The 25566-nt window shown below is 57.1% G+C and overlaps 1 protein-coding gene across 7 annotated transcripts; it reads left to right on the top strand.

Annotated features, from left to right (window-relative positions):
* The first annotated feature begins 4327 nt into the window (after positions 1-4327).
* On the top strand, positions 4328-25241 carry LOC119849136 (putative protein PTGES3L). 7 transcript variants are annotated; one of them, XM_038385875.2, is made up of 17 exons: positions 4428-4468; positions 10661-10774; positions 10944-11010; positions 11642-11740; positions 14097-14186; positions 15620-15673; positions 18574-18699; positions 19268-19427; positions 20767-20824; positions 21211-21367; positions 21500-21616; positions 22238-22368; positions 22555-22621; positions 22881-22972; positions 23704-23758; positions 24335-24429; positions 25000-25241. In XM_038385875.2, exons 1-17 carry the CDS (start codon positions 4461-4463, stop codon positions 25133-25135), a joined length of 1626 nt encoding a protein of 541 aa, XP_038241803.1. In that variant the 5' UTR covers positions 4428-4460; the 3' UTR covers positions 25136-25241. The 7 variants fall into 7 exon arrangements, with proteins under 7 accessions (XP_038241802.1, XP_043359357.1, XP_038241803.1 ...); XM_043503419.1 differs by lacking the exons at positions 4428-4468; positions 10661-10774; positions 10944-11010; ... (1 more) ...; positions 14097-14186; positions 15620-15673 and adding exons at positions 18032-18302; positions 18385-18442; XM_043503418.1 differs by lacking the exons at positions 4428-4468; positions 10661-10774; positions 10944-11010; ... (1 more) ...; positions 14097-14186; positions 15620-15673 and adding exons at positions 18032-18308; positions 18370-18442.
* Positions 25242-25566: the final 325 nt, after the last annotated feature.

Below are 25566 nucleotides of genomic sequence, written 5' to 3'. Positions count from 1 at the left end.
GGCGGGGTTTATGCGCATCGGGGCGGGGCATGCGGGGGCGGGGCTTCGAGTTACGGCTGGAAAAGCCCGGTAGGTGGAATGGACCCGCGGCCCCCCCCCCCCGGGCTATTCCCCTGTGCAGTGCCCCGCCCCCCAGGGCCCACCCCCACCCCTCCCACCTGCCCGGCCGGCCCTGCCCCTCCCCCTCCCCCCAGGGCCCAGCCCCACCCCCACCCCTCCCACCTGCCCGGCCGGCCCTGCCCCTCCCCCTCCCCCTCCCCCCAGGGCCCAGCCCCACCCCCACCCCCACCCCCCCCACTTGCCCGGCCGGCCCTGCCCCTCCCCCATCCAGCTCGTTCTTCCGTGGGTGGCCATTGGCCACCGCCCCGGGGTTTCTGTTGGAAAGGTCGGGCCGCCCCTCTGGCCTGCGAATGGATTTATAGGTAACGATAGGAGTGGGTGCTATTCAGATCACGCTGCCCGAAGAGTTTCGCCCCAGAGGTAGCTGCAGTTCTGTGCCATGGGAAGTGGGTCCTCATGCACTGGTCTGTAAAGTCCTTTGCGATGGAAGATGTTATTAATGATACTAGAGGGTCACGCACAGGCTGAGCACATGGCACATATCAGGGGCTCCATTCATTCTGCTCCACAAGCTCCATACACATCTATGTCCCAGCCCCCTCTATTTCAGGGGCTCTTTGCAACCCCCACCATATTACCTCCCCTTGCCAGGGTCTCTGTGTTCCTCCATTCCCCCCTCTGTGATATGCCAGGAGCCCTGTGTGTCCCCCATATCCCCATACCCTACACCACCATCCCCCATTCCCCCCCATGCCAGGGGTTCTTTGTGTTCTTGATTCTTCCCTCTGCCCCTCTTCACCCCATAACTAGTTCCCCTATTCTACCCTACTAGGGGGTTGTGTTGCCTCCTGTGTGCCCCTCCCCTCAGGCCAGGAGTTTTGTTGGCCCCCACCTTCCCCCCCCGTCCTCCCTTGGAAGGGCCTGGAGAGCACTGCAAAAGCAGCATGCTTAGCTTCTAAGCATGAGACACTTAGGTCGCTCTGTAGGATCCTTTCAAGCTCATTAAGGAGGCCAGAGACTGATCACGGTGTGGCTGGCTAATCTCATCCAGTCAGCCCTGTGAGGAAGGTTGATGTGCCATAATGTAGACATGTGGAGTTCATGGTTAATAAAAAAAGACAGAACATTAGAGATATGTAACTAACAGTCCCCTGTGCTCTAATTTTCACTCTTCAAACCACAGACTCACCTAACTTCTTGCATGGACTGTGGGTGCTGTAGTCCTGTTGGCATTTCCTGTGCTAAGAAATATAATTGTAGCTGCCTCTAGAGGACACATAATACACTCCACTATGTGCACGTCTAATCTCATGGTAGAGGGTAACAAAGGTAACTGATTTCCAAGCTGGTGGAGTTCAAGTGTAGGGAAACGGGATTCCTATAAGGAACAGGGAGACACATAATCTTTCCCCACAAATGCAGTCACTCCACAGAGGTTAGGTTGTGGTGAACATGACATGACAATTGTCCAGCTTGTAGGGAAGAAATTTGTTATTGTAACTGGTGTTGTTATGGAGAACAATCAAAATAATCCTTAGCCCTCACATGACACTTAACCATCAGTAACTAAAGGGTAAACAATGGAACCTGCAGAATCATGCCATCAGCAATGAAAAATACCCCAGGTGGAGAGTGCCGGACAGAGTCTCTCAGTCATCTCTGATTCATTAAAGGAAACTTCCACAGAATCATTTTGTTTTCAGTAATAGACTCGCATGTATCCGTGGTAAATCATTTTTTATTTACTTTTGCAATTGAAATCAGGAGGGTGACAGGATTGTGCGAGACAAATACAATTTCTGCTGCCCATGAGCCACTGTGCCTTCATTACAGGTGGAATTAATGAGAACACCGGGTTAAAGGACTCAAGCAGAGAGTTTTCACTTTAAAGTTCAGCCTCATTAAGACACAGATTGCAGCCAGCTGTCTTTTTGGAAATGGCAATGGGAGATTTTGCTGCAAGAGTTTTTCTTGAGTAAAGCTTTATGGAAGCAGCAATCCTGCTCCCCCTGGTAATTTTAATTTATATGGTAATGGATGGGGATGTCCCAGTGGGAGTGCATGTGTCCCAGATGATGAAGGGGAAAACCATCATTTAGATCTGCAAGTTCACCCCTTTGCATATTGTTCTCAGACTTGTGATTGTAGAAACGCAATGAGAGGATAAATGTTCTAGCCAGAAGGAATCTGAGTGATGCATGTTCTGCTTATGAACAGTAGACACATTAGATTGTATCAGGCATTTCTACAGGGCTTTTCATCCCTACCACAATTTACCGACACAACTAGGGTGACCAGACAGCAAATGTGAAAAACCAGGACAGGGGGTGGGGGGTTTATAGGAGCCTATATAAGAAAAAGACTCAAAAATTGGGACTGTCCCTATAAAATCGGGATATCTGGTCACCCTAGACACCACCCTATTCACTCTCACAGTCGGTGAGACAGGCAGACAAGCACAGAGAAGTGAAGGTTACATAGCGAGACAGCAGAACAGCCAGAAATGGAACCTATGGGCAATTTTCTCAAACTTAGGTTCCTAAAATGTAGGGCCTAAATCCATATTGGGCACCCAAATAAGTGGTCTGATTTTCAGAGGTGCTGAGCACCACAGCTCCCCTTGACTCCAGCTTTATCAGGGCTGGGTCAGAACCACTCAGCTAAAGAGCACACAGAGTGACAGCCTAGGCCTGGCTGCTGTTCTGAATATCAACATGGACAAAGCCAAATTAGCAGAGGGGCCGTATGCAAGGCATGGGAGAGGAGAGGGTGTTTTCCCCACAGCTCTTGGTACTGACACCACACATCCTATTTACCTAAAGAGAATTACCAATCTTGTGGGTCCTATCAGGGCCCAGATTCCCCATATACGATGCAACAGGCAAGGTGGTTTGGGACAGCATAATATTGGGGGCAGCAAACCATCAGTGACTGTTTATCTGGGTGATGCTGGGCTAATAGAGGATGGACACTGGCTAGTCTATCAAGGGCAGCACAAGCCCTAGTGCCACCTCTGGCCCCCATCCTTGGCATTAGGTTTTAGGATTAGAGGAACGTAGTCACTACATCCCGAGAGCATCCCCCTCTCCAGTCCAGCATCCTGTGTCTGAGCCTTCAGAGGAAGCCACTACTCACAAAGCCCCAGAACGGTAATTCCCTCGCCCTCCAGGAGGAGGTTGGTCTGGAGCTGGACTCTTTCCTCCTATTACCTGCATTCTTGTTTATCTGGATCATGCCTGTCCAGATGCGGGCTCATGTATCACAACTAGTCAGCCCCTTATGCCCTCAGTTCTCTCTCTAGGGTAAGTGAGCCAGGACCCACATCCTCCAGTCTAAGCCAAGGGGGAAAGGGGCTGGCACAAAGCACTGGGGCCACACCAGCGATCTGCATCTCTGGCGTTTGTTTTCCCTCTGCTTGTTTTGCATCCGATGCAGTGAGCTGTAGCTCATGAAAGCTTATGCTCAAATAAATGTGCTCGTCTCTAAGGTGCCACAAGTCCTCCTTTTCTTTTTTGTTTTCCCACTGTCAACTGTGCTTAGCCCAGCTGCAGCAGTAGGCAACAGAGAGCAATGGGGGGAAGGGGGCTCCCAGGCCTTTCAGGGCTCCTCCTGTCCTAGTACCCTATACACAGGGCAGGGGTTAGCTGTAGTCAATAGAGAGGAGCATTTTACCCTGCCTGTGACCAGGTGGCTGCTCTCACCTCTGCACAAGAGAGGTTGCTCCCAGGTGCTGGGTTCTTGCACCCCTGACTACATGGTGCTGGGATCAGAGCCCCCTTGGCACACGCAGACTGGGCGTAATCATCCCCAATGCTGTATGAATCAAGGTGGAGGGACCATGCTCCCTGCTGGCCTTGGCTCGCTGGGGAGGAGGCAGGAGGGGCTGTGGACCAGCTGTGATGGCAGCTCCAGCATCAATGGCTCCTACACACCCCCAGGCTGCCCCACGGGGGGTCACTTCTGGAACTTGCCCTTCTACAGCCCCTGTCATCCACAACCCCTCAGGATAGAGGCCATTATCCCCACGACAGAAGGGGAAACTGAGGCATGGAATGGGGAAAGTGATTTGGCCAAGGTCAGAGCAAGCCAGTGGCACCGTCAAGAAAGATTTCAAGGAACCCAGGAGTCCTAGCCCCAAGCCCTAGATACCCCCTCCCGCAGCAGGACTAGAACCCAGGAGTCCTGACCCCCCCCCCAGCAGCCTATTGCAGCGCAGGGTGCCGCGGGGGGCTCGATGGCGCCGGGCTGCGGGATCCCGGCCACAGGAGGGAGCCGGGTCCCCGCGGGGTCGGGCCGGGCGCAGCGTGTCCCTGACGGGCGCTGACAGCTGAAGCTGCCCGAGCTCCGCCCGCAGCCCAAAATAGCGGCGGCCCGGCACCGCCTCCAGAGCCAGCCCGGCCATGGCGAGGTGAGTGTGGGGCGGGAGGCAGCCTGGACCCGCGGCGGAACGCGACCCCCGGGACCCCACTCGGGTCACCCCAGCGACCGCCAGCCCCCACTTGGGTCACTGCCCCCCCCGTCTGGGACGGGACCCCCAGGACTCTACTCGGGTCACCCCAGCGACCGCCAGCCCCCACATAGGTCATTTGCCCCCCCGTCTGGGACGGGACCCCCAGGACTCTACTTGGGTCACCCCAGCGACCGCCAGCCCCCCCGTGGGTCACTGCCCCCTCCGTCTGGGACGGGACCCCCAGGACTCTACTCGGGTCACCCCATCGACCGCCAGCCCCCACATAGGTCATTTGCCCCCCCGTCTGGGACGGGACCCCCAGGACTCTACTCGGGTCACCCCAGCGACCGCCAGCCCCCACATAGGTCATTTGCCCCCCCGTCTGGGACGGGACCCCCAGGACTCTACTTGGGTCACCCCAGCGACCGCCAGCCCCCACTTGGGTCACTGCCCCCTCCGTCTGGGACGGGACCCCCAGGACTCTACTCGGGTCACCCCATCGACCGCCAGCCCCCACATAGGTCATTTGCCCCCCCGTCTGGGACGGGACCCCCAGGACTCTACTTGGGTCACCCCAGCGACCGCCAGCCCCCACTTGGGTCACTGCCCCCTCCGTCTGGGACGGGAACCCCAGGATTCTACTCGGGTCACCCCATCGACCGCCAGCCCCCACTTGGGTCACTGCCCCCTCCGTCTGGGACGGGACCCCCAGGACTCTACTTGGGTCACCCCAGCGACCGCCAGCCCCCACTTGGGTCACTGCCCCCTCCGTCTGGGACGGGACTCCCAGGACTCTACTCGGGTCACCCCAGCGACCGCCAGCCCCCACTTGGGTCACTGCCCCCCCCGTCTGGGACGGGACCCCCAGGACTCTACTCGGGTCACCCCATCGACCGCCAGCCCCCCCATAGGTCAGTTGCCCCCCGCGTCTGGGACGGGACCCCCAGGACTCTAGTCGGGTCACCCCATCGACCGCCAGCCCCCACATAGGTCATTTGCCCCCCCGTCTGGGACAGGACCCCCAGGACTCTACTCGGGTCACCCCAGCGACCGCCAGCTCCCACATAGGTCACTTGCCCCCCCGTCTGGGACGGGACCCCCAGGACTCTACTTGGGTCACCCCAGCGACCGCCAGCCCCCACTTGGGTCACTGCTCCCTCCGTCTGGGACGGGACCCCCAGGACTCTACTCGGGTCACCCCAGCAACCGCCAGCCCCCACTTGGGTCACTGCCTCCTCCGTCTGGGACGGGACCCCCAGGACTCTACTCGGGTCACCCCATCGACCGCCAGCCCCCACATAGGTCATTTGCCCCCCCGTCTGGGACGGGACCCCCAGGACTCTACTCGGGTCACCCCAGCGACCGCCAGCCCCCACATAGGTCACTTGCCCCCCCCGTCAGGGACGGGACCCCCAGGACTCTACTCGGGTCACCCCATCGACTGCGAGCCCCCACATAGGTCACTTGCCCCCTGCGTCTGGGACAGGACCCCCAGGACTCTACTCGGGTCACCCCATCGACCGCCAGGCCCACATAGGTCATTTGCCCCCCCCGTCTGGGACAGGACCCCCAGGACTCTACTCGGGTCACCCCATCGACCGCCAGCCCCCACATAGGTCACTTGCCCCCCCGTCTGGGACGGGACCCCCAGGACTCTACTTGGGTCACCCCATCGACCGCCAGTCCCCACTTGGGTCACTGCCCCCCCGTTGCTGCCCCCCCATCTGGGACAGGATCCCCGGGACCCCACTCGGGTCACCCCAGCGACCGCCAGCCCCCACTTGGGTCACTGCCCCCTCTGTCTGGGATGGAACCCCCAGGACTCTACTCGGGTCACTCCATCGACCGCCAGCCCCCACATAGGTCACTTGCCCCCCGTGTCTGGGACGGGACCCCCAGGACTCTACTCGGGTCACTCCATCGACCGCCAGCCCCTACATAGGTCACTTGCCCCCCGTGTCTGGGACGGGACCCCCAGGACTCTATTCGGGTCACCCCATCGACCGCCAGCCCCCACTTGGGTCACTGCCCCCTCCGTCTGGGACGGGACCCCCAGGACTCTACTCGGGTCACCCCATCGACCGCCAGCCCCCACATAGGTCATTTGCCCCCCCCGTCTGGGACGGGACCCCCAGGACTCTACTCGGGTCACCCCAGCGACCGCCAGCCCCCACTTGGGTCACTGCCCCCTCCGTCTGGGACGGGACCCCCAGGACTCTACTCGGGTCACCCCAGCGACCGCCAGCCCCCACTTGGGTCACTGCCCCCCCCGTCTGGGACGGGACCCCCAGGACTCTACTCGGGTCACCCCATCGACCGCCAGCCCCCACATAGGTCATTTGCCCCCCCGTCTGGGACGGGACCGCCAGGACTCTACTCGGGTCACCCCAGCGACCGCCAGCCCCCAAATAGGTCACTTGCCCCCCGCGTGTGGGACGGGACCCCCAGGACTCTACTTGGGTCACCCCAGCGACCGCCAGCCCCCACTTGGGTCACTGCCCCCTCCGTCTGGGACGGGACCCCCAGGACTCTACTCGGGTCACCCCAGCGACCGCCAGCCCCCACTTGGGTCACTGCCCCCTCCGTCTGGGACGGGACCCCCAGGACTCTACTCGGGTCACCCCATCGACCGCCAGCCCCCACATAGGTCATTTGCCCCCCCGTCTGGGACGGGACCCCCAGGACTCTACTCGGGTCACCCCAGCGACCGCCAGCCCCCACTTGGGTCACTGCCCCCTCCGTCTGGGACGGGACCCCCAGGACTCTACTCGGGTCACCCCAGCGACCGCCAGCCCCCACTTGGGTCACTGCCCCCCCCGTCTGGGACGGGACCCCCAGGACTCTACTCGGGTCACCCCATCGACCGCCAGCCCCCGCATAGGTCACTTGCCCCCCCCGTCTGGGACGGGACCCCTAGGACTCTACTCGGGTCACCCCATCGACCGCCAGCCCCCACATAGGTCACTTGCCCCCCGCGTCTGGGACGGGACCCCCAGGACTCTACTCGGGTCACCCCATTGACCGCCAGCCCCCACATAGGTCACTTGCCCCCCCCGTCTGGGACGGGACCCCCAGGACTCTACTCGGGTCACCCCATCGACTGCCAGCCCCCACATAGGTCACTTGCCCCCCGCGTCTGGGACAGGACCCCCAGGACTCTACTCGGGTCACCCCATTGACCGCCAGCCCCCACATAGGTCATTTGCCCCCCCCCCGTCTGGGACGGGACCCCCAGGACTCTACTCGGGTCACCCCATCGACCGCCAGCCCCCACATAGGTCACTTGCCCCCCCCGTCTGGGACGGGACCCCCAGGACTCTACTTGGGTCACCCCATCGACCGCCAGCCCCCACTTGGGTCACTGCCCCCCCGTTGCTGCCCCCCCATCTGGGACGGGATCCCCGGGACCCCACTCGGGTCACCCCAGTGACCGCCAGCCCCCACTTGGGTCACTGCCCCCTCTGTCTGGGACGGGACCCCCAGGACTCTACTCGGGTCACTCCATCGACCGCCAGCCCCCACATAGGTCACTTGCCCCCCGTGTCTGGGACGGGACCCCCAGGACTCTACTCAGGTCACCCCATCGACCGCCAGCCCCCACATAGGTCACTTGCCCCCCGCGTGTGGGACGGGACCCCCAGGACTCTATTCGGGTCACCCCATCGACCGCCAGCCCCCACTTGGGTCACTGCCCCCTCCGTCTGGGACGGGACCCCCAGGACTCTACTCGGGTCACCCCTTCGACCGCCAGCCCCCACATAGGTCATTTGCCCCCCTGTCTGGGACGGGACCCCCAGGACTCTACTCGGGTCACCCCATCGACCGCCAGTCCCCACTTGGTTCACTGCCCCCCTGTTGCTGCCCCCCTGTCTGGGACAGGACCCCCAGGACTCTACTCGGGTCACCCCATCGACCGCCAGCCCCCACTTGGGTCACTGCCCCCTCCATCTGGTACATGATCCCTGGAGCTCCCCCTGGGGTACCCCCCCATCTGGGACATGACCGCTGGAGCTCCCACTCGGGTCACCCCCTCCCCCCCACCTGGGATGCGACCCCCGGGTCACCCCACCAGCCGCCAGCCCCCACTTGGGTCACTGCCCCCCCCCGTCTGGGACATGACTCCTGGAGCTCCCACTCGGGTCACCCCTTCCCCCGTCCGGGACATGACCCCCAGATCACCCTACCAGCTGCCAGCCCCCACTCGAGTCACTGCCCCCCCCGTTGGGTCTTGACCTCCAGAATCCTACTCGGGTCACCCCATTGACCGCCAGCCCCGACTTGGTTCATTGCCTCCCCTGTCACTGCCCCCCCGTCTGGGACGCAACCCCCGGGACCCTACTCTGGTCACCCCCCCGGTCGCCAGACCCCACTCGGGTCACTGGGACACTCACACTCTCAGCTGGGACTTTTCCTGTCTGACTGGAACCTGGGAAGTGTCCTGCATGTTGGAAACACTCCCGCCTATTCCAGCCCTTGGAACTCCTATGAGACATCCCAGCTGGCCCGGGGCCCCTCCTTGCCCCACCACACAGGGGGAGAGAAGGCTCTGTCACTCGGAACACGCACAGCCCAGGCCAGGAGCCTCCCCGCCATGGGGGACAGACTTGGGCTAGCAGGGCTTGGGCTAGCACTCTCCAAATAGCTATGTAGACAACTCTTTAAGTTGCGGCTGGGGGCTGGAGGAGCTCAGGCTCTGAAGCCTCCAGAGGGGAGTGAGCTTCAGAGCCCAAGTTGCAACCTCAAAGCCTGTCTATACAGCTATTTGGAGAGCACTAGCCAAGCTGGCTAGCCCAAGTCCATGGGCTGGCCAGGGAGGCTGGTTACTGCAGCGTGTGCAGTCAGACCCTGGCTGGCCCCGGCCAGCTGAACGTACAGGGCTCCTGTAACACGACTCCATGGTGAATTCTGGGCCCTGCTTGGGCTGTCTTGTCTCCTGCCCTTGCCCTGCTGAGAAGCAGAGGCAACTGCCATGGGGACATAGGAATTTGCTTACCTGAGCCTCAGCCCAGGCTGCTTTCAGGCCTTGCAGCCTTCGGCTCTTGCAGATGGCAGCCGCCTATGGGGCAAAGAAGAGAGGTGACTATAAAGCAGGGGGCTGCTCAGGTGAATGAGACCACATGGCAGTAGGGCAACCCCCGGAATCTGTCCCCAGAAAAGCAAAGTCTCCCTAGGGGCTGGGCTTCACTGGTCGTTAGAGACGCTGAATGAATTTGTTCTGAGTCGGTGCGAATCTCTGTTACCTGGTGGCAGCCAGCAGGGCCCAGTGAAACGTGGAGGGATGCCCAGCAGTGTAGTCAGCATGCCCTGATTTATTTCAGACTCTGCTCACTACATATTAAACAAACCCCTGCTCCCCAGGCCCCATAGCTCCTCTTTCCCCACGGCCCAGACCCCATGGTGCAGTGGCAGGGGCTCTCTGGGGCTCTGCCTGGCAGGCAGAGATGACTTTTCAGATCTAGTATCAGGGGGTAGCCGTGTTAGTCTGTGTCCACAAAAACAAAAAGGAGTCTGGTGGCACTTTAAAGACTAGTCTTTAAGGTGCCACCAAGTCTTTAAGGTGCCACCAGACTCCTTGTTGTTTTTCAGATCTTGGTGTTTTCCTCAGACCTCTTGCCCAGCAGCATCTGTCTGGGCACTCTCTGAGGCAAGGGCAGCGGTCTGGGGGGTTGGGGACTGCACTCCAGTGAGCGATTGTGCTTAGTAAGGGCCGTCCCTTGCCTCGCACATGCAGACTGAACAATAGCTTCACTCTCAAAACCACAAGCTTTGTGCCTCTGGGAGGTCCCTCTCTGAGCACATGGTGCTGCAGGATTCTCAGCACCTCAGTGACAGAGAGAGACCAGTTCCTGGGACACTGTAAAGATAAAATGATGCTTTTTGGAAGTGTAACAACAAGTTTGATGAATCTGCAGCCAGCTTCTCGCCTGCCCCTTTTTCCTGGGTCTCGCCCGCTCCCTGTGCCTACATGCCAATCGTCTGGCCCGGATAGGCGTAACAAGGGCAGCTTACCACTGCTCTGATAACTCGCCACAATGCCTTACACACAACCTGCTGCTGTGGGGTGCCGTGAGACAAAGGTGGTACAGAAATGCCAGCTCTAACTCTGCTCCCTGGGATTCATCCCTCCTGAACGGTCTCTTGTTTGCCAAGGCAACCTGCAAAAACGCTGTGGTACGACCGCCCGTGGTACGTCTTCCTGGAATTCTGCGTGGAGGACACCACGGACGTTAAAGTCGACATTGAAGACCACCGGGTGGTGTTCAGGTGAGTGTCCAGCCTCACTATAGGACCTGGTAACCAGCACTCGATGGCACGGCCCTGAACTGGGAGCTGTACAGGGCAGAGCAGGGCAGGGCCAGCTGGATCCTCTTGGAGATCGTCACAGAGGAGGTCCAAGCCCATTTCTGAGCTAAGTGACTTTGTGTTTTGGCAGCTGTAAAAATGCAGATGGCGTGGAGATGTACAACGAGATCAACCTCTATGCCAGGGTGAACTCCAAGGTAAGCAGCAGCCCCGTGCGCTGAGGCATGGATGAGCCATGCTAACAGAGCCTAACCCCTGCAGGCCTCAATGCTGCCAAAGGGACCGTGAGTTTATGACAACCCGTGGAAGGGTTTGGGGGAGAGGGGGAGTGATTTGCTTCCATGCTGGCCAAGGCCATCCTGGCCTATCACATCATGTGATCTCATTGCTCAGACAGGAGCATGACCCCAGACACCCACTGTCCCCAGAGGTTGGGGGACCTGGCTAGGCATCCAACAAGGGATGCCATTAGGTGGCACCTCTTGGTGCTGCTATGCCATCAGCCTGCACCCAGGGGATTTTGCCCAGCTAAGTGAATCAGAGACACCCAGCAGGCCCAGCTGCATGGAGAAGATGGTTCAAGGCTGTCACAGGTATCCCCAGGAAAGCCCCCTCTTCTCCTGCATTCTCCTCTTATAGCCAGCTCTCCCATGCCCAGATTTGCACCTCAATTCCTGCAGGTTGAGTCTTGGTCTCCAGGGACTTTCCCATGTGTCTCAGAGCTTGGGAAGGGCTCCATTTTAATTCTGGGTATCTTGGCTTATTGAGAGGGAGAGAGGTGCCCAGAAGCCATGTCAGGCAAGGTGCTTTTGTTGTGTCCCTTGGCAGGACTCGCAGCAGAAGCGCTCTGACCGCTCCATCACCTGCTTCATAAGGAAGTGGAAGGAGAAGGTGGCATGGCCGCGCCTCACCAAGGAGAACATCAAGGTAAACACAGGGCCCAAGCAGCCGGGGCCCCTTCCTTTGGAGTTGGTTTTTCCTCAGTGAAAAGCTGAGAGTTTCTCCCACCTGTGGGTGCCATGCTATGCAGTGTGGGCACTGCCAGGGGCTGGCACAGCACAGTCTGCTGCTATGCTCTGGCATTGCTGGTTTGGATTTTATGCGCTGGTTAGTGTTGGTGAAAGGTGCCAGGTAAGCAGCTCCCAGAGACTGAAATCCTCTGGCTATAGAGCAGGTACCACAGACACCAGCCTAGCACCACTCACTGCACCTGGCTCAGCCCTGATGGGTGAGACCCCTGGTGGGGGGCAGCTTGGACTCCTAAGCTCCTTGGGACAAAAACTTTCTCTCTGTTCTGTGTGTGCAACGCCCTGCACGGTGGGGCCCTGAACCATGAGCAGAGCTCCTAGGCACCAACACATGGTTTTACAAAAGGTAGATCGTGCCAAACCAACCTGATCTCCTTCTTTGAGAAAATAACAGATTTTTTAGACAAAGGAAACACAGTGGATCTAATTTACCTAGATTTCAGTAAGGCGTTTGATACCATGCCATATGGGGAATTATTAGTTAAATTGGAAAAGATGGGGATCAATATGAAAATTGAAAGGTGGATAAGGAAATGGTTAACAGGGAGACTACAGCAGGTCCTACTGAAAGGTGAACTGTCAGGCTGGAGGGAGGTTACCAGTGGAGTTCCTCAGGGATCAGTTTTGGGACCAATCTTGTTTAATCTTTTTATTACTGACCTCGGCACAAAAAGTGGGAGTGTGCTAATAAAGTTTGCGGATGATACAAAGCTGGGAGATATTGCCAATTTAGAGAGAGACCGGGATATCATACAGGAAGATCTGGATGACCTTGTAAACTGGAGTAATAGTAATAGGATGAAATTTAATAGTGAGAAGTGTAAGGTTATGCATTTAGGGATTAATAACAAGAATTTTAGTTATAAGCTGGGGACGCATCAATTAGAAGTAACGGAAGAGGAGAAGGACCTTGGAGTATTGGTTGATCATAGGATGACTATGAGCTGCCAATGTGATATGGCTGTGAAAAAAGCTAATGTGGTCTTGGGATGCATCAGGCGAGGTATTTCCAGTAGAGATAAGGAGGTTTTAGTACCATTATACAAGGCACTGGTGAGACCTCACCTGGAATACTGTGTGCAGTTCTGGTCTCCCATGTTTAAGAAGGATGAATTCAAACTGGAACAGGTACAAAGAAGGACTACTACGATGATCCGAGGAATGGAAAACCTGTCTTATGAAAGGAGACTCAAGGAGCTTGGCTTGTTTAGCCTAACTAAAAGAAGGTTGAGGGGAGATATGATTGCTCTCTATAAATATATCAGAGGGATAAATACCGGAGAGGGAGAGGAATTATTTAAGCTCAGTACCAATGTGGACACAAGAACAAACAGATATAAAATGGTCATTGGGAAGTTTAGACTTGAAATTAGATGAAGGTTTCTAACCATCGGAGGGGTGAAGTTCTGGAATAGCCTTCCAAGGGAAGCAGTGGGGGCAAAAGATCTAACTGGCTTTAAGATTAAACTCGATAAGTTTATGGAGGAGATAGTATGATGGGATAACGTGATTTTGGCAATTAATTGATCTTTAAATATTCATGGTAAATAGGCCCAATGGCCTGTGATGGGATGTCAGATAGGTGGGATCTGAGTTACTACAGAGAATTCTTTCCTGGGTATCTGGCTGGTGAATCTTGCCCATATGCTCAGGGTTTAGCTGATTGCCATATTTGGGGTCGGGAAGGAATTTTCCTCCAGGGCAGATTGGAAGAGGCCCTGGAGGTTTTTTGCCTTCCTCTGTAGCATGGGGCACGGGTCACTTGCTGGAGGATTCTCTGCTCCTTGAAGTCTTTAAACCATGATTTAAGGACTTCAATAGCTCAGATATAGGTGAGAGGTTTTTCGTAGGAGTGGGTGGGTGAGATTCTGTGGCCTGCGTTGTGCAGGAGGTCAGACTAGATGATCATCATGGTCCCTTCTGACCTTAATATCTATGAATTACATCACAATTCAGTTCATGACAACAGAGCTCCATGCTGGACTGCTGACAAGGGGCTGCTGAACAACCATCAGCTGGTAGTGACTTCTGGACACTACTGATCTGGGCCAAATCTCCATAAGTGCCTTAAATCCTCAAACTCAGGCTGGGGTGGAACCAGTACTCTAAAGGTGGAAGGCCTCATAACTCCCCCTCTCCCCTCCTTGTCCATATCCCATCCCCAGCCAGTCCCCCCGCCCCCCAAAGGCATCAGACTTGCTGCATTCAGCACTGCGCTGCCCTGTTGTGATGCTGTTTCTCCTGCTTGCTCATAGCCAGTCTGGCTGTTTGTGGACTTTGATAACTGGCGAGACTGGGAAGGAGATGAGGAGGTGGAAAGGGCCATGGCTGAGCAGTATGCAGAGGTAAGTCTTAGATTACTGCATTTATATTTGGGTCTGAGCAGTGGGATAGCGGCATCACAAGATCCCAAACAGAGACCTGAGGCCCCATGCAGAGTATGCAGTACCTGCTGGGGGGCGAGACCTTCTGGGCGAAGGTGTTGTAGGGGGCCTTCCTCAGTTATCCCTGTTTCATGTTACTCAATGCAAAGTTCTTGGGCCAGGAGGAAAGTCTGAGCATTAGCTCAGTAAAGTGTCAATTATAGAATAAAGGCAAGTGCCTCTGCACTTTGTAAAACCTATTGTAAGACTCAATTAATGTGATTAAATGACCGTCCCTAAAACCAACATCTCCACCAGGCACTGCCTGGGTAATGTCCCAGCTTGCCTTAAAAATTCACTGTTGACTCCAGACTGAATGGCTAGAGCAGCAGTTCTCAACCCACGGCCTAATTAGCACAATGCCGTGGCCCAGCTGTGTCCTAAAGGCCGCCTGCCCACCCAGTGGGGTCCAGGCTGCCCAGTATGGTGGGGGTCTGGGGCTGCTGGCTGGCCCCACTTTGTGGAGGGGTCTCTGGGCGGGAGGCGTTGGGCATAGGGGTCTGTGGGGGCGCACTGTGGTTCTCAACCTGCAGCCCACGTAACACTGGGTAAGAGAAATTTCAGCTGTGGTTGTTGGTGTGCGGCTCAGCATCTCCATCAACTGGCTAGCAGCAGAAATGCACCATGGCTTTGCCCGAACTGGAGAGGTGAGGTATGGACAATAATAGCAGGACATGGATCTTAATTCACAGCCAGGGAGGAGTAAGAGCGATAGTGGGAGAACTATGGAGTAGAAGCCCTGCTATTTCTGTCTAGCTAGGTACTTATCTGGCCTCTGTGAGTATCTGAGCACCTCCCAGTCAATGCATTTAGCCTCACAGCCCCTCTGAGAGACAGGGAAGCATCAACCCCATGGTACAAAGGGGGAACAGACCCTGAGGAAAGGGACTTGTCCAAGGTCACATAGGGAATCTGACTGAGCCAGAGATTGAACCTCGGTCTTTTGCATTCCAGTCCAGTGCCCCATCCACCTGATCAACCATCCTACCCCATGATAGCAGGGGGTCTGTCTTACATAAAGCACCATTATGGGAGCTGCTTTCAACAGGAGTGAGGAGGGTCCAAGATGGTCACTGCCACTGGGCTAAAATCCAGTGGAAACCTTGGGGTACAACCTGCAGCCAAAGTCACTTCCAGCCTAGCACCCACCCTGAGCAAGGTTTGGACGAACCAGCTGAGCCAAGCATGCACAGCACATGTGCTTCTCCCTCTCCCCACTGTGGGTCTGTGTCACAAGGGGCAGCTGGGATCCCTGGGGGTGGAAGGCACTGCCTGGGAGCAGAAGGGACTCTAGCCCTGCCATCTTTGTTGTGGGTTCCTTTCTTTATTCTCATGATTGTCTCTTTCCCGTCCAGCTCCTGCAGAAGGTCACTGTTAAAGGCACACCCCCTGCAATGGACGACCTCGATGTAAGTACAGTTGGTCACTGCCTTGCTGAGACAGCAAGTTCTGGGTGGTTTTACAAATCCGGGCTCTTTGCCTCTGGCCCTCCATTTCATCCCAGAGCCCAAGCCTGGCTCCCAGCTGCTCCATCTCTGCCAGCCAATGGGGAGCCTTGTCTCAGCATGGACTAAAGCCAAACCTCTTCTAGGCCAACAGTTCTCTGAACTTCCACTATGCTAAGCGGCCCTGTGTTCTGGGTGTGGAGACCTGCTCTGTGTAACTGGGAACACCTCCCAGCATAACTGTCATTGCCCCGTTAATTGAAAAATACATTTAGGAACACAGGAGCAGCAGGAAAGGAACCAGCAAGGAATCCTACCTCCTGCTATCCTGGGGTGCAGAGGAACAAATGGTGCATCTAATTCAGTATCACACCTGTACAACTAGAACAGATGACTGGCCTGTCTAGTGTGGTATCCAGCCTGTGCCAGTAGCCAACCCTGATGCTGAAAACCCTCATTATGTTCCTGACCAGATATGTAGTGCAGCTCATCAAGGCAGGGTTCTTCCAGACCCTGTGGCCATTAGCTTATGCCCAGCAGCATGTGGCCGAGGCTGATTTTTCAGGGTTTACTTCCACACTCTAGGCCCAACACATATTTCAGGGTCCTGGAAAAACTGGAAGTCTTGAGCATTTCTAACTTGCCTGGGTCCCAGGGTGTCTGGTACCATGGACTGTCCTTGTTTCACTCCATTCTATGGTCACACGTAGCATTAAGGGAAACACTCCGTGTCCTTTCTAGACTCACTGTCCAACTTTCCATCTCTTTTCCAGGATGACATTTGAAAGCACAGACCCTGGTGGTAAGAACTCTCTTGAAGCACTATCTGGCTGCAGCTGGGCCTCCCTGGTACTTGATGGGAGATGTGCGTGCAGACCTGCTGACAGTGACCAGGATTAGCATATATATCACCCCTCGCTGCACTGGCAAATGCCCTCTGGGATCTGAATGGACTTAGGGGGAGGCTGGCAGGGAAGAGAGCACTGCAAGCAGCCCGTATTCTCTGCCCTTCAAATTGTCTTCCTGGCCCAGGAGAGCTGGGTGCAGCGCTGTCATTCACTGGATCACCTGAGAGTGACAGAGCTGCCTGCCTTGCCACTATTCCCTGTACTACCTTGTCTGTCCTGTGGGCCTGACTGTCCCCCTGCTCTCATCCTGTCCCTTCTCTCCCCTTGAGGCCTGACTCCCTACTGTGTCCCCACCCAGGGGCCCATTTTACACTTCAGGGCCGCACTGCGTATTTGCTGACTGCCCTGTTTTTCCCCACAGAGACATGACAGCAGCTGCTGAGATGAAGCGAGTGGGGCAGGGAGGTCGCAGTGTAAGTGCCACTGTGGTTCAAACGCGCCAGGGACTCGCCTGCTTCAGACTTTGGCTCCAAATTGCACAATCATGGACCCTAGAGCTGGAAAAGCCCTGCTGGGCCCATTTTGCCCGTCCTTGAAGTCGGGCCCAGAGTGGGACTGTTTCCTATTGTATCGGGCAGTCTAGTTTCAAACACACTAAACCCTGGAGCTGCCACCACTTCCATTAGGAGACTGTTCCACAGCTGGACGCCGTTCAGTGGCAGTCAGGTTCCTGTGTCTCATTTCACCCCATTATTGCCAATAACACTGCCAAGAACCAGCCTGAGTCACTTCTCTCCCTCCCCAGCGCCGCCTCTGGCTCTGGGCTGATGGGGCTCAGATTTAGCTGCCTTCCCTGCTCGGGGCCTGCTGCTTGTCCCACGACCCTTCTCCGCTCGCCCGTCTCTCCCTGGCGTTTTGGGGGGGGCAAAGTGGAGAGAAGGCCTGTTAATAAAGGATAAACCTGCCACCCCGGCTGCTGTTCCTGTGCTTGGGTTTGCCGGCCACACTGGGGCCAGTTTTCCAAGTGCCATTGGTGCCCGAGAGGCCACCCCGCCCAGGGCACAGAGGGCACCGGGCAGCCCTCGCCTCTGGGGGCGGCTACGGGCCTGGCGCTGGCAGGGTCCAGGGGAGAAGCTGAGACACCCCCGCCCCCAGGGCAGCTCCCCAGGCCAGGCTGCTGCCCCAGCGAGGGGCAGGTTCATCCCGCCCAGGTGGGGGGGGCGCTCGCAGACCCCCCCCCAACCCAGACCCATAGGGCGGGCCGCGGGTCCCGGGGGACACGTGGGTCACAGGGTGCGACGTGGGGGACGCGACACACGTGGGGGTGAGCGCCAGGGGAAAGCAGGTGGACCCTGTGGGGGAGACAGGCACATGGCGTCATCGCCTCGCGCCGTGTGTCCCCGCCCGCGCGCCGTCCCCATCCGCGTTCGCCGGCCCTGTGTCCCCTCCCGCTCGCCGTCCCCTTCCGCCGGCTCTCTGTCCCGGCGCCGTCTCCGCCCCAGCTCGCGTTCGCTGGTGGTCTGTCCCCTCCCGCTCGCCGTCCCCATCCGCGTTCGCCGGCCCTCTGTCCCCTCCCGCTCGCCGTCCCCTTCCGCCGGCTCTCTGTCCCGGCGCCGTCTCCGCCCCAGCTCGCGTTCGCCGGTGGTCTGTCCCCTCCCGCTCGCCGTCCCCATCCGCGTTCGCCGGCCCTCTGTCCCCTCCCGCTCGCCGTCGCTTCCCGCAGCTCGCGTTCGCCGGTGGTCTGTCCCCTCCCGCGCGCCGTCCCCATCCGCGTTCGCCGGCCCTGTGTCCCCTCCCGCGCGCCGTCCCCATCCGCCGGTTGTCTGCCCCGGCGCCGGCTGCCGCGATGGTGTTCCAGTGCCAGAGGGACAGCTGGGCCCGGCAGGTGCGAGGGCCGCGGGGCGGGGTGGGTTCGGGGGGGGCGGGGGGACCGCGCGGTGCTGCGGGGGCCCTTGCGCGAGGCTCCCACGCGTGACAGGCGCGCGCCGGGCCCCGCGTGACGCCCCCGATTTGCAGTTCACAACCAGGGTCGCGTCGTGCCGCCCCGCGGAGCTGCCGGCCGAAGGCGGCGCGAAGGAGACGCTGCGGGGTTTCCACGTGGTGCTGGAGGACACGATTCTCTTCCCCGAGGGCGGGGGCCAGGTGCGGGGGGAAGGGGCGGGGGCACAGGGGGTGGGGGCCAGGCACGGGCTAGGTATGGGGGGGGAAGGGGCAGGGGCCAGGTGCGGGGGGAAGGGGCGGGGGCACAGGGGGTGGGGGCCAGGCACGGGGGGCACGGGCTAGGTACGGGGGGGAAGGGGCAGGGGGCAGGGGCACAGGGGGTGGGGGCCAGGCACGGGCTAGGTATGGGGGGGAAGGGGCAGGGGCCAGGTGCGGGGGGAAGTGGGCGGGGGTCAGGTACAGGGGCACAGGGGGTGGGGGCCAGGGGCCAGGCGCGGGGGCACAGGGGGCGGGGGCCAGGCACGGGGGGCACGGGCTAGGTACGGGGGGGGGGAAGGGGAAGGGGCAGGGGCCAGGTGCGGGGGGAAGTGGGCGGGGGCACAGGGGGTGGGGGCCAGGCACGGGGGGCACGGGCTAGGTATGGGGGGGAAGGGGCAGGGGCCAGGTGCGGGGGGAAGTGGGCGGGGGTCAGGTACAGGGGCGCAGGGGTGGGGGCCATGGGCCGGAGCCGGGCCCGGACTGGCGGCTGACCGAACGCTCCTCCCTGCAGCCCAGCGACCGGGGGCTCATCGCTGACATCCCTGTGCTCCACGTGACGCGGCAGGGCCCGGCTGCCCTCCACTTCGTGCAGAGGCCGCTGAAGCCGGGCAGCGAGGTGCTGCTGACGGTGGACTGGGAGAGGAGGTTTGACCACATGCAGCAGCACTCAGGTGACCTGCCTTGGCCCCCAAGGGAACCTGGCCCCTGCTGGGCTGTTGGCACCTGGCCCAGAACGCTCCTAGGATGGGGTGCTGCATTTCCTGGGGTGCCAGCTTCATCCTGGCACAAAACCAAACACCCTTGCTCCGCCCCTTCTCCTAGGCCCTGTCCCCGCTCACTCCATCTCCCCCCCGCTGTCGCTCACTCTCCCCCCCATCATTCACTCAGCTGGCTCAGGGGATTGGGGTGCAGGAGGGGGCTCCAGGTAGGGATTGAGGGGTTTGGAGGGTGGGAGAGGGATCAGGGCTGGGGCAGGGGGTTGGGGTGTGGGAGGAGGTCAAGGGTGCAGGCTGTGGGGTGCAGGGTGTGGGTGGCGCTTGCCTCAGGCACCTCCCGGAAGCAGCAGCATGTCCCCCCTCTGGCTCCTACACAAAGGCGCAGCCAGGTGGCTCTGCGTGCTGTCCCGTCCACAGGCGCCACCGCAGTTCCCGACCCATGGGAGCTGTGAAGCCAGTGCTTGGGGCAGGGGCAACATGCGGAGCCCCCTGGCTGCCCCTACACCTAGGAGCCGGAGTGGGGACATGCTGTTGCTTCTTGGAGCCTCCAGGAGCCTGCCTTAGTCCCACTGCGCCAGTGACTGGACTTTTAATGGCCAGGTCAGGGATGCTGACCAGAGCCGCCAGGGTCCCTTCTTGACTTGGCATTCCGCTTGAAAACTGGACATCTGGCAACCCTATGTGTTTCGTGGGTGCTGAGTGCATTTCTATAAGCCAGGGAGGCCTGGGGGTGTGATAGATGCCGCTGGGGTCTCTTCACCTCATTCAGGTGCAAAGTTATCAAACAGCCTATCAAAAAGAGAAGGATTATTAGTGCCTGTTAAAATAACACCCTGTCATGGTGTTCAAAACTCTGCAGTGATATCAGAGCTGTGTGTTTGTCATGCCCTGCTGGGCGAGGACAAGACTTGCCCATGAAGCAGTGTTATGTCACCCATGATCCCAGAACGTTTCTGGATATCGATGACTCCTTCTGTAGGTGATATGGCTAGCGACCACTTAGTTCTCTATTAGGAGGGGCTGGTTTGCTGGTATTTCCGTGGTATTTGGGGACCTCTTGAGAAAGTAGGTGCTATCCCTGCAGGCGCTGTCCTGGGTCATAAACAAATGGCTTTAGAAGACTTGGAGCACAGACATGCTGTCTGATTTGAACTTCTCTTAACAGGGAGTCACATTCTTTGGTTCCCAGGGATGGCTGGGGGAGTAGGGGGTGTGTGTGTGTGTGTGTGAGAGAGAGAGAAAATAGTAAAATAAACTAAAACCCTCACAGCCATTGCTTGCACTTCTCTTCCAGGGCAGCATCTCATCACTGCCCTTGCAGATCAGATGTTTGGATTCAAAACAACTTCATGGTGAGCAGAAAAAGTGTTCCTTTTAACTCTGTCCTTAAAACTTCTTTGGCTTGTGCCCCAGTGCTGGGTCCTGAGGGATGAATGTTGATAAATACACAGAGTGGGGCGTGCAGAGACATTCCACTCGGCTGCAGAGGGCCTGGAAGAAGTGACCGCACTGGAGAGAAGCTATGTGGAGCATTGCTCTGCCTCTCTGTTCCCTTTGCTCAGAAACACAAGCACACATCAAGTGACAGAGAGAGGGAGAGAAAATGCAAGTGCTTTGCTCCAGTAACAGAATTCAAAGGTGCTTCTCGTGCACCATGCCCAGCATTGCACAGAGGGACTTTTGAGCTTGTGTCCTCTGTTGTATTGGCAGGTGTGTCTGATGTTTGTGGTCCTTGCAGGGAGCTAGGCCATCAGCGCACTGTCATTGAGCTGGACACGCCCTCGGTGACAGCGGAACAGGTGGAGGCCCTAGAGAAGAATGTGAATGAGAAAATCCGGGCCCGTATTCCTGTGGTGGTGAGGGAGCATTCTGAGGACGACCCAGAGATTGAGAAAGTGAGTAGCGATGGAGGATGCTGGCAAAATTCATTCCAGAGCCATGTGGGGCAGAGGGGAGTATGCCACCCAGTCTCCTTTTAGTCCCAGGGACATGAGTTGCCATGCTCGCCTTTCTGGTTCTCTTCCCAGGTGAGAAGCCGCGGTTTGCCAGATGACCACACAGGGCCAGTGCGTATCATAAGCATCGAGGGCATAGATGACAACATGTGCTGCGGGACTCACGTCTCCAACTTAGGTGACCTGCAGGTAAGGGCTGCACTGCTTCAGCACCTTCAGTGCTCAGGCACCGGCCTGTAGATCAGCTGGTACAGTAGGAGTCCCTGGATCCGCAGGACTTACAGTCCCTCTGCAGATTGTCCCTGTTGGACAGAGAACCTCAAATCACAAGCCAGAGTGAGAGTGGTAGGACACAGCCCTGCACCCTGTGGTTACCATTGTCCATTCACTTTCCCCTACATCACTGCATTATTGAGGGTTTGCCACCAGTGAAGAATCCCGTGTTCTTCATGCAGAATTAGATGAAAATTTAATTCCAGAGCTGCCTCTAGGTTTCAATGTCCTTACAGTCAGCTTGATAAGTCTAATGACCCTTCCCTTCCAGTTGGCATACCTGGTGTGCAGTGGGGTGGGACATTAGGTATAGATGGCTGGTTGACACACCAGGTCCAGGTGCGTTAGACAGCATGGCACACAGCTAATGAAAGTGTCTCATCTATTTTTTGGCTGTATCTGAAGGCTGATTTCAGTGGGTTTAATTCTGGTGATGGAGTCCTGACACTCACAATGACACATGGTCTAATGGGACCTTTAGCTGTGTTTAATACATCATTGAACCTCTCTGATCAGGGTGTTTGTTTCTTGTTTAAGGTTATTAAGCTCCTTGGCACAGAAAAGGGAAAAAAGAACAAAACCAACTTGGTCTTCTTGGCAGGAAATAGAGTACTGAAGTCTGTCGAGCGAAGTCACAGCATCGAGAAGGCATTAACCTCACTGCTCAAGTAATGTCCTTTCCCGGTTTCTCCTAGCCTTACTTTTCCTTCTTGCACAGAGAGAGGAACACCATGTGACCCTAAAGAGGGCATTTCTAGCCCCTCTCTGGTGGTGTGTTCTCTGCTGCAGCTTCATTGGTGGAGCCCTCTCTGTCCAGTGCCTTGATAGCCAGAACTCTGCCTTGTTTTTTCCAGAAATGGGGCAGAGGAGCATGTGGAAGCTGTGAAGAGGCTGCAGAATTCTGTGAAGCTGCTTCAGAAGGTATGGCCGTGGCCCAGCACCTGCCCCTGCGGTCACTCCGTCAAGGGTCTGAGCTTTGGTAACAGCAACAGTATTCTGAATACTCTTATTTAATGAGAAATAAGTTTTAGAATCTCCCTTGTGTTGACCCTGGAGGCTGTGAAAATTGTCATTCCACCTGTCTGAGGAAACTCCATCCCCAACTCCACTCCACTCCATCCCATCCCGTGTTCTCGTGCTGACTCCTGGGTCTGCAACATGGAGTTTGCTTTCCTTGCAGAACAACTTGAACTTGCTTAGAGACCTCGCCGTTTTGACAGCACAGAACTTCAAAAACAATCCAGGCCGAGGCCAAGTGTTTGTGTTGCACAGGTAAGGCACAGATCCGGGGAAGGGGGCTCGAGTGCTGCAGAGTCCAAGGCCAGAAGGGAGTATTGTGATCGTGTAGTCTGAATTCCTGTATAACGCAAGCCGACAATGTCCCATGGCAGCTGCATCCCTCTGCTGTGCATTCAGGGCTGTTTATACCAGAGTCCATTAAACCCAGCCGTTCTTTAAGAGAGAACATAAACTAAGGAAATGGAATATTAAACCCAACTGCCTGGGCCTGCTGGAAGGGCTCATAATTAAAGTCTAACATGGTTATATTTTGGCTGTTGAATTCTGCTGGTTTTGGAGCCAAGCAGTAAATTTGTCTGTTTATCCCTCCCTGCTGGTGGTATTGTCAAAAAAAACTGAGGAGCTCCATTGGTTACAGAGTAAACACTTCAATAATTCATCATTTGTGGGTGGGAAACAGAATTTTTCCATATAAATTGCTAATCGCTGTCCCAATGATGAGAGGCCACAGCCCTGACTCTTGGCACAAAGTACGCTCACACAGGGTCTGGCTTCCAGTTCCCTGACAGGATTTGATAAGAAGTTGGTGGGAAATTTGACTCTAAAAATCAACCACAAGCCAAGCCAGGGCAATGCCTGGTCTGGGTGGGGTGGTCGGTGTCTCGTTCTGTCATAAGAGTTTAGGCCAGAAGGCCTCCACCACCAGAAGTGTGTCTGGATTCTCTAGGCCGGGGCATCTCTGAAATGCTTTTTACCCTTTACAGGAAAGACGGTGACTCTGAGTTCATGAATATCATCGCCAATGAGATCGGGACAGAGGTGAGCGCTCTCTGGCTTGTCGTCGTTGCTGCTGGCACTTTGGCCTCTAAGGCCTACGTAGCCTCTCTCCGCCCTTTACCAGCCCTCACAACACACTGACCTGAAAACAAAGGCCTCATTATCCCCAGGGTGTTACAGCCCAAATGCTCACCCACATCAATGCACCCCAGCTGTGATCTGGAGGGGTCCCGCCTGTCCCTGGGAGATGGGAGCTCATTTCCATGGCTCCTCCGGCTGTGCCCTTCTGTTGATCAATGGGCCAGTTAGAGCCAAACGTGGCAATGGTCATTGTGCTCCAGACACCTATCTCCCTCCAGCTCATTTAACACAGGGGTCACCAAACACTAGTCACTGCCGCCCAGGACCGCATGGAGCTTGTGACCTGGAGTAAAAGGCTCAGTTACCCATTTCCAACCCCCCACCAAGATAGTTAGTGCCCCAAACAGTCTCCCCTCAGTAACCAGTTCACAGCAAAGAGAAGGGGTGTTTTTACTCACATATGGGACTCCTAAGTCTCACTGCTCGAAGAGGGGGGGTGCAGAGATGTTCTGCAGCAGGATCCATCTCTCTTCACAGGACACCCTGCTCTTCCTGACTGTGGGAGATGAGAAGGGAGCTGGGCTCTTCCTCCTGGCTGGGCCCAGTGAAGTGGTTGAAAAATTAGGCCCCAGGTAAACTGTTCTGTGACCACCTGTAGACTGGCAACCCTCCTGACCAGCCTGGGGAACTATCAGGGCTGTCAAGTCAGCCTCCAGCCCTAGTTATTGTCCAAACACCCAGCGAACTCATAAAAGGAAAATAAAACTTCCATCTGGAGATTTCTACCCAGCCAGGGCATCACACCTGGAGCATTCCTTCTCCAGGGACTTACTGCCACTTCTTCTGCAGTCTGTCAGTCCCCTGCTTCCTGCAGCTCTTTATAGCCAACACCTGTCTTCCCCTTCTCAGCTGGGTCTGATTAGCCAGCTGGGCTGCCTGGCATCATGCGTTTGGTCCTTAAAGGAGCAGGCCGCCCTGATATACACCTGCTATGCTACAATTATTATTAATGAAGGGAAAGTTATGGCTGCTTTAATTAGAGAATTGATTTTCAGTGGCATCTGGCTCAATATCTGAGGCAGGGCCAGTACGTTAGCAGACGGGCCATTTCCCTCTTCTGCCCCCAGGCACACCCAGTTTGGGGCTGTGTGAGAGAGCACACCCAGCCCTCCTGTTTTCAATGTGTGCATCTGTCTCTTTAGAGTGGCGGAACTGCTGGAAGGCAAAGGAGCTGGGAAACGGGACCGCTTCCAAGGCAAGGCGACCAGGATGAGCAGGCGAGCAGAGGTGCAGGCCCTGCTCCAGGACTTCATTGGCCACCAGAGCCTGGAGGAGTAAGGACCAGCCCTTGCCAGAGGATTTCCCCCATCTGCTGTTCATAGACCTGAGACGACAGGGTCACTTGCTGACTCCCTCTAGACCAATAAAAGTTATGTTATGAGAATGATGTGTGTGCGTGCACAGCCCTGACGACCAAGCTGCCTGGACTCTGACCTCAGACCAGGCCTGTGGCTCTGGGGTATGTCAGGGTATGTGTGTGGGGAGGTTGGGTGGGGAGAGGAGCAGGGAGTGTTCGGTGTATTTGGGCAGGGGGGCTGACTCCCTCTGTTTTTCACTGGCCTGGTATGATGTTGCAAACTTTCCCCAGATCAATGGTACAACTAGCTTCGTTAACTGGCGCTGACATTCTTGGCCAGGGCTAGGGACCACACTGCCAGGCAGAGGTCATGGTCTAGCCTCCAGCAAACCCAGGAAACATTGTGCTGCAT

The sequence above is a fragment of the Dermochelys coriacea genome, chromosome 27 (assembly GCF_009764565.3).
Source record: "Dermochelys coriacea isolate rDerCor1 chromosome 27, rDerCor1.pri.v4, whole genome shotgun sequence".
Lineage (NCBI taxonomy): Eukaryota > Metazoa > Chordata > Testudines > Dermochelyidae > Dermochelys > Dermochelys coriacea.
This window is presented reverse-complemented; position numbering and strand designations above follow the sequence as displayed.

What these genes read in the sequence shown, in the direction of transcription:
- LOC119849136 (XM_038385875.2), top strand. An exon ending in CCAACTTAGGTGACCTGCAG is followed by an intron (nt 21,617 to 22,237) that starts GTAAGGGCTGCA and finishes TTCTTGTTTAAG; the next exon opens with GTTATTAAGCTCCTTGGCAC. An exon ending in CTGTGAAGCTGCTTCAGAAG is followed by an intron (nt 22,622 to 22,880) that starts GTATGGCCGTGG and finishes CTTTCCTTGCAG; the next exon opens with AACAACTTGAACTTGCTTAG.